General features: G+C 34.4%; 1 protein-coding gene and 1 long non-coding RNA gene across 2 annotated transcripts; one reads left to right on the forward strand and one right to left on the reverse strand.

Annotated features, from left to right (window-relative positions):
* The first annotated feature begins 1,120 nt into the window (after positions 1-1,120).
* On the forward strand, positions 1,121-2,666 carry LOC139898772 (uncharacterized). Its single transcript, XR_011777139.1, has 3 exons — positions 1,121-1,530; positions 1,655-1,738; positions 1,822-2,666. It is a non-coding gene; the product is annotated as an uncharacterized lncRNA (long non-coding RNA).
* Positions 1,497-4,882, reverse strand: LOC139898771 (protein WHAT'S THIS FACTOR 9, mitochondrial). Its single transcript, XM_071881541.1, has 2 exons — positions 3,302-4,882; positions 1,497-2,550 (listed from the first exon to the last, which is right to left on the reverse strand). The coding sequence occupies exons 1-2, from the start codon at positions 4,534-4,536 to the stop codon at positions 2,523-2,525; spliced, it is 1,263 nt and encodes a 420-aa protein (XP_071737642.1). The 5' UTR covers positions 4,537-4,882; the 3' UTR covers positions 1,497-2,522.
* Positions 4,883-8,191: the final 3,309 nt, after the last annotated feature.

The raw sequence follows: 8,191 nt of genomic DNA on the forward strand, positions 1-8,191 counted from the left end.
CCAAATTCCACCACAAAAAAAGAACGAAAAAAAAAGAAAAAGAAGATACATACCTGAATCTGCTAATGCAATTGATCCCGGCCAGTGAGGAGTTCGTAACATTGAGTATTCGGCTTTGTGCGAGCGGTGCTGATGGCGGCAGAGGAGTTGGTCGCTACTGGCGGCATAGGAGGCGATTAATTTGGTAGAAAAGTGAAGCGTGTTTATTGTAGGGCAAAATTTTGAAAAAAAGTTGAGGGGTGTTTAACTTAAGGAAAAAAGGTTGGGACAGGGATGTCGTTTCTCCTGGTTCGACGGCACAAAATGGGGTGCCATTTAGTATATAAGAAAATTAATGAGATTTTATTAAGTGACATGCAAGTTAGACGTTGTTTTCGGGAAGAAGGGAAAGACTATTAGTGAAAGAGGCTCTTCACGTAAGAAGTGAAAACTACAATTTCCATACATGCAATTTTGTAGATACCAAAGGACCATCCATGTAATTACTCCTATATACTACTCCGTAGTTGTCAACCTCGGTAAATATTGTTCATTACGGCAATTTGGTCTTTTTATTAATACATATACGCTATATATTTTATTTTGTGAAACGCTTAATACAAATAATATTGTTCCAGCTCAACTGGTTGAGACTTTGGATCTTATGCAGGAAGGTCGCGATTTCAAAATTATAGGTTTTTACACGAAAATATAAGATGTTTAAAAATTCACATCGACGTAAATTTCTTTTCCGTACGTAGTAGCATATGCCTGTAATGAAGCATGTCATTGCACAACAATTGTTTTGTCTAAATACCACCACGGAACCGGTGGCGAATGTAGTGTTTGGGTTGTGGCGTCCTATGACTCCACTAAAAAAAGATTTATACACTATAGGACCCCATATATTTTTATAAACTATGATTTTTTTGATAAACAATTGTTAAAGTACCCTTCAAATATAATTAGTTTTGAAATTTTTATGAGACCTCATTAGACTCTTATCCTAGATTTGCCACTCCACATAATTAATCATTACAATGACAATTTAAACTAGCTTCAACTGAGTGAAACAACTAAGAGGTTTTGTATACATGTTTCCTTATCAACTAAAGTACAGTAATTATTTAAACGTTACCCATTGGAGAGAATTTAACCGGAACCATCCCCATGTACCTATAAATGGGTCGAAATGATCACCTTTAATCATTTAACTGTTTCTAGCAACCATGGAATAAGATTTGGAAAGTTTCCAACTACTCAGGCTGCTGCATATGAAACTTGAGAAGGAGTGTCTGATTCTATATCTCTTAACAAACCAATTTTCAGATTAAGTGACAGAGATTATGTGACAAAGAAACAAAAGTTTTACTTACTAAATTAAAAATAGAAACTGTACAGAAAGAGATCATTAAGTGGAAAGTAAACATGCCTACTACTACAAGAGGTAGTTGATAGCCACCTTCTTGACACACTGTTGAAATATGTAGGTGACAAAATGGGTGGGTCGAGCAGTTGGTAACAAGTCAATATGGAGCTGGGCTAAAACAGGTATATAATACAAAATTGATATAGTGAGTATGTTCACAAGTATTAAAAGAATGTTCCAATTTTTATTGAAAATGATGTAGAACGCAGTTAACAATTGATTACGTAATGGGATACTTTGACGCAGGATGCAGAATCGAATTCTGATAACCCTAATCCAAAGGTTGATATTGAGGATGAAACCTCAAGAGAAAAAAAGACCCTAACAAAAGTAAAGCTTTTACACTTCTTTTATTAATAGTCGAATACTTACCAATGCTAAGAATAATAATAAGCGAAGCTGATTCGTGGCAGTGGCAGTTGGCATCTAGCGGGATCTTTACGGTTAAAAAACTGGCGGGTTTGATTGATTCAAAACTAATTATCACAGGTTCCAATGTCATCGAAACTTTGTGCAACATTCTTGTCCCGAAAAAAGTGGGTATTTTTGTGTGGAGAGCGATGAGGAAGCGCCTTCCGGCTTTAAAGGAATTGGATAATCGGGGCATCGACCTACATTCCACTCGTTGCCCCCTTTGCGACGATGATGTAGAGTCGGTGGACCATTGTCTAATTTTCTGCAAATTCGCGCTTGACGTATGATATAAAGTTTTCAATTGGTGGGGCATTAACATTAGTGCTTCTCTAAGCATTAGGGAAATGTTCCTTGCGAATCCGAGTACTACAATGTCTCCCTTGGGATCGAAGATTTGGCAAGTGGTAATTTGGGCATGCGGCTATCTTATTTGGCGTAATCGAAACCAAAAGGTCTTCAATAACAAGTGTTGGAATCCACCCGTTGCATTATGTGAGATTCAAGTAAAGTCTTATGAGTGAATCGCGAAAAGGTGTAAATCATCGAAGATTGATTGGCATAGTTGGTTACACAACCCTCGTGTTTTTCTTAATTGTTAGCTTAACCTCTTGTTAGATTAACAATTCGCGAATTGCTTGTAACTGTTTCACTGTATCGTTGAGGTGGCTGGCATATTTTGCTGGGCCATTAATCTGTTGTATTATTGTTTTTGAGTACTAATGAAATACCTGCTTTTCCAAAAAAAAATAATAATAAGCCTAGTATTTATATTTATTTATATCAAAAGAATCCTAATTAACCTAAGAATCTAATTCCTAATTTATTCCTAAACGGGATACAAAATTGTTCCCAATCTTGTCCTCATAATACATTAACCCCATCATCCGGTCTTACTCTTTTGCCTTTAATTAAAATCTTGAAGTTTACCCTTCAGCATTATAATAAAGCCCAAACCAGCTATCACATAAATGGGTTGAAATTGCCACTTCTATTGCAATATGAGTTTACACAACAGGAATACAAACTTGCAACATGTTTCAATGATTGAGACAGTTATGTAAATCAAAATACAATAAATTTCAGTAACTTTTTCACATGAACAAATGAGTATGGCATCAGTTCATAAATCACAAACCTAGAAGATCATAGTCATTGAATGATAACCTACTGTAAGAAAATCGAAAAGTTCTTATAAGAATTGCAAATGACCACTTAAGGTTTGAACTTTTAAAATTTTCTCATGATTTTTACAAAGGATGCAAATTAGAAGTTATTTTTCGTCTAAATAGAAGTTGATTTTATCATATTTTCTAAAGTTTTCTGTTACAGTCATTGCCTTCAAAACTATAAAAATTCAGCAGAAGATGTGATCAAAGAACTTTTCATGTACAACAAAATGCAAACAACTTAACAGAAAATAAGAAATAAAACTTTATAAGTTGATAACATCATAATAACTAAAACTAAAAACACTCTGACCTTGCATTAACAATATCATCTTCACCCAAATCCAACTTTAAATTCTCATCACCCGAGCAAAAACACTGATTCCTCAACCGTCTGTTTTTCAAAATAACTTTCGATTCTTTTACCAAAGCAATGTACTTTTTCCTTACTTCAGCTAAAGGATGAACCTTTATAGCCGTTTTATCACAATACGCTTCTTTCAATATCGCAGTGCACGTATTATTCCTTAAAGATAGATAAAACACATGCGGATGTCGCTCAAACGCCTTATGAACCTTTTGTGGTAATCCCAAATACTTTCTTAATATCAAAAGTCTCTTCCTTTCAGCAGAATGTTCAACAAACAAACTAAGCAACTCATGGAGCAAACCCACGACCCGTTTCTCAGCCACGTCACTATCCGGATCCAAATCCGGGTATTTCTCATACGGTGAAAAGTAAGGAACTTTTTGAAACCCATCTAACCAATCCAAAATCTTTGACCTTAATCTCAACCCTTTAGACGGAAACAATGGAATCGAAACAGGTTCCATTAGTCCACCATTATAAACACCATTCTTAAATGCATTCTTTTGAATTACCGACAAAATCTTTTCGCCTTTTTCCGCTTCCAACACAGTTAACCCTTTCAACCCATCTCCCATATCCACAACCCTAAAACACCCATCAACATTTTCTTCTAAATTTCGCAAATAATCGTCTGGTAACCCTAAATACCACAACAGACCTTTAATTATCTTTAATGGCAACCTATTCTCAACACTCATCAATATCAACCTCTTTAATCTATCCTCTAAATCATCCTTAAAGTCCCTATAAACACTTTGTTCTTCATTATTAATTACAACAGCTTCTGGGGTTAACCTAAACCATGGTAGATTATATTCGGGTCCTGTAAACTCTTCGAAAACAGAAGGGTACATTCTAAGAAACCTAGCAACTTTCATGGGTATATCTAATTGTAACCCTTTTTTTGAAACATCAGAGATGGGTATGCAGCCTTGTGGAGATGCAATGATGCAATTCTTTAAAGCAATAATGGGTTTGAGTTTGATTGATTTGTGTATTGATTCAATTGAGTCAAAGTATGGATCTTTTTTCCATTTCATGTATACATTTGTGTAATTGTGCTTTTGGGTATGTAAAAAATTGAGTGTGTGTTGGTTTAAGAGTGCAAAAAAAGGTGAATTTAGTGATAAAGTTGAAAGCTTTTTGAGATTTTGTCTATAAATTTGATCAAGAATCATCGTTTAATGACCGTACTAGATAGAGGTTGAATAGAACATTTAAAACTAATTGAACCCTAGTGATGAAATCAACAAATAAACCGTAGTTCGACTGTTCGAAGCAGAAATGGTTAAACTCAAATACTTCTTCAAAACAACTTCTCTAGCTTTACGATCAAAAAAACGACTAACTGCATACTCTATGCAAAATCCACGTAAGCATAACGTGTGAAAAAAATTACTTATCTTAGTTGTTTGATGACGGATTAAGTTGAGGAGTAGCAACGGCGATGGCGGAAGAGAATAGGTAACGGCTGTGAATGAAGATATATAGAGTCGGAAGAAATTTAAAGGATTTGGTTTGGTTGTTTGTGAATGTTCGAAGTATCTCGGCGAGTTGATATTTACGGTAAAACCTCTGTAATTTAATCCTTGATAAATTAATAACGTCGATAAAATGAATAATTTGTTCGATTCTAACTTGAGACCAGTACAAAATTCAACCCCAATCGATAAAATAATAAGATAATAATTTTTTTGAAATCTCAATGTAAATATATTGGTCTCATCGAAACTATAAATTAATAATTACAAATATATTCCAAACTTTTAGGATTTTCTAGTAAAAAATAAATCTATAGTGATCGATCTAGATGTGATTTTAAAATTTATCATTATACATTATATTGTTATCAATCTAGATCTATGTACATTGAACTTGACAAGTTCTTTTACGTGTGAATGTACGTACATGAGAATTTTGAAGGTCCTAGTTTATGCTTTATTCAAATAGATAAAGTGAACGGACATAGTAATTTCAAATGTCGATGCATTATTTTGAGAGTTGCTCATAAAATATAAGCTAATTTTTTAAATTAATAATTTATTAATTTATCGACATAATAATATCTCGCTAAATTAATAAAATATGCCGGTCCCGACATTATTAATTTATACAGGTTTTACTGTAGATTAAAGTTTTTTATAGTTGCACCTAAATTCCCTAAACTACCCCTAATGATGTTTTTTTACAAAACTTTTTTGTTGGACATTATTGAAGTATAATTGGAAAATAGCATGGAATTATCAATTTGAATGTTGGAAGTATCGCCTCCATTTTTTAGGTGGTTGTTTGGTTCACTTAATCTTTGTTTGTTCCGGGCTATTTGTTGGTTATTGTTTTTGACCCGGTTTGGTTTGACTCGGTTTAGTTAGCATTAGCTCGAATGTTAGAATTAATTTATTGCTCTCAAGTTTTGCCGTTTTAATTATATTCTTGTTTCTCTTTTTCATCAATGAAAGGGCTTAGGCAGTGTTGTAAATCTCTCGAGATCTCCCCGAGATCTCATTTTTAGAAAGCAACCGAGACGAGATGTTCATCTCCCGAGATTTCTCGGTCAACGGGGTCAAACTTCGTCAAAGCCACGATTTCTCGGATTTTTTTGCTAATTTGTAAGATTTTATTGTAAAATTCGTAATTTCTAAGATTTTCTCGCTCATTTCTCGGATATTTTTGTAAAATCTCGTAAAAAACGTATATAAATATACATATATTTATGTTTTTATGTATATTTTTATTAAAAAAAACTATAAAGTCAACATAAGTCAACGTCCGAGATCTTCCCGAGATTATTCCGAGATGCCGAGATCTCCCTAAAAAAGTTCAAACGAGATCTCCCCGAGATCCGAATTCTCCAACCTTGGGCTTAGGTATAAAGTTCTCGATGGTGAAATCGCCACCGATGTGGTCAATAACACACTAGAATCTCTATTAACAAAACTAAATCAAACTCCTTTTTTCTCTATCTATTGAAATGTGGATACTCTCTCTTTTTGGCTAATAAAATTTGTTTTTAAAATTTCCGTTTGAATTTTCAACCTTTCAAACTTGATTTTTTTATTCCGCTAGCTGGAATTAACCTCCTCACTTACTCAACTTCAACAACTTCAAATATCAACCACCACCCTCCTCCGTCATTGTTTTCTCCTTCTATGCCTCAAGCAAATTATCCTCCACTTCAAATTTCTCTCACCTCTTCCAATACTCTTTCTCATATTAACCACATTCCTCAACAAATCAATTTTGATTTCTCCAACCCATAAGTTCCACCCCTCCCCCATTCTTAGGTCACCATTTATTTTCGGTTAGCATACTGTCAAACTTAATCATAATGGTGAACCTCTAAACTTTACTGATTGTCTCATGTCATATGGTGGAGGTGGTCCCGCTCATGCTCTTTTGGTGTCTAAGGAAACTCTTAATTGTTCCGATGGTGTTGATCCCCATGGTGTGCCGCCGATGATGCATAATCAGAACTTCGTAGATGGGTATAAGTCTGACATGACCCCTCTTTTACTCCACCTCGCACGGTGTTCGTTGGAAGACTCGTAAGAAGGGTTCTCGACATATGGTAAAAACATTTTCGCCAAAGTAGGATAGCTAACTGAAATCAATATCTGACTATCAAGAAGGTATTGTTTTGTCTCCTTTTTCGATGATTCAGATACATCCATAGTCATATTTGTAAGAATTGGAATGGGGGTTTGAATAGTTCTTAACTAATTTTGCTAAAACATTTTCGATCATTTTGTAGATTTCAAAATCAACGTGTAAGTCATAACACGGAACTGATTGTGTGTGTTGCTAGTTGATGTAATATGAATTGAATGAACACAAACACAAGAATTTATATTGGTTGAGGAGTATTTAAGTAATCCTCTCTAATCCACTCAAAGGTAAACCTGATCGAGAGTTAGCTTCACTAAATAATTCTCCAAACCTGGTGGAGATCCAATTACAACAAATGATCCTCAATAAGCCACACTAACACGATCTTTCTATCCCTTCAAAAAATATATGTTTACTTAGATGACACGTTCCTTCACCTTGGACAAGCACCAGTGTTCCAATAGAAATTTGATCAACTTCTTAGATCCTTTTAAAAAAGTTGGATCACTAAGTCAGTTAGTTTTCTTATCACAAGATACACAAATTATCTCAATTAAGAATTACACAACTTTTTTATCACTCTATAGAATGTAGTTTAAAATACAAACTCACAAATGATACTAATTAAGATTTGAGTTTACATAAGTGGGTTAAAGTATACGGCATATTTGTAACGACCCGACCAAAACCGTTATTGACGGCGTCGTTAACTTAGGTCCCGTTGCGTGGTCGTAGTCCCTATATGAGACTCGTTTGACCAAAATTATGTCGCGTTCATTTGAAAGGTACAAAGTTTAGTTTAACAAACGGATCGACAATAAGTTTAAGTTTACAAAGTTATAAAGTATGAATGAAATAACTTGCGACATAATTAGTTTGAAACCACAGTTGCTATAAATAGCGTAAGTAAGTAGACAAAAGTTTGAATCCAAAAATGCTATCCCTAGCGTATGCATGCATGGTAGACTCCAATCAAGTAATCAAAGAGTGCGGAAGCGTGTAACAAATAGCCATGTGAAAACCTGAGAAAACATAGAAGAATCTGTCAACGAAAACGTTGGTGAAATCATAGGTTTGAGTAAGTGAGTAAAAGTAAAGTAAGTCGAACCACAAGATTTGCAAAGTTGAAATAATAGTAGTACATTCTAAAAGTTAATATTCACGAGCACCCAATTATCAAAGCTTAACATTCCATCCATTGTATACCCCATCCATAGTGCTAGAACA

This window comes from Rutidosis leptorrhynchoides, chromosome 3 (assembly GCF_046630445.1).
Source record: "Rutidosis leptorrhynchoides isolate AG116_Rl617_1_P2 chromosome 3, CSIRO_AGI_Rlap_v1, whole genome shotgun sequence".
NCBI lineage: Eukaryota > Viridiplantae > Streptophyta > Magnoliopsida > Asterales > Asteraceae > Rutidosis > Rutidosis leptorrhynchoides.

What these genes read in the sequence shown, in the direction of transcription:
- LOC139898771 (XM_071881541.1), bottom strand. Translation starts at nt 4,536, where the DNA reads ATGATTCTTGATCAAATTTATAGACAAAATCTCAAAAAGCTTTCAACT. An exon ending in GATGATATTGTTAATGCAAG is followed by an intron (nt 2,551 to 3,301) that starts GTCAGAGTGTTT and finishes TTGGAAAAGCAG; the next exon opens with GTATTTCATTAGTACTCAAA.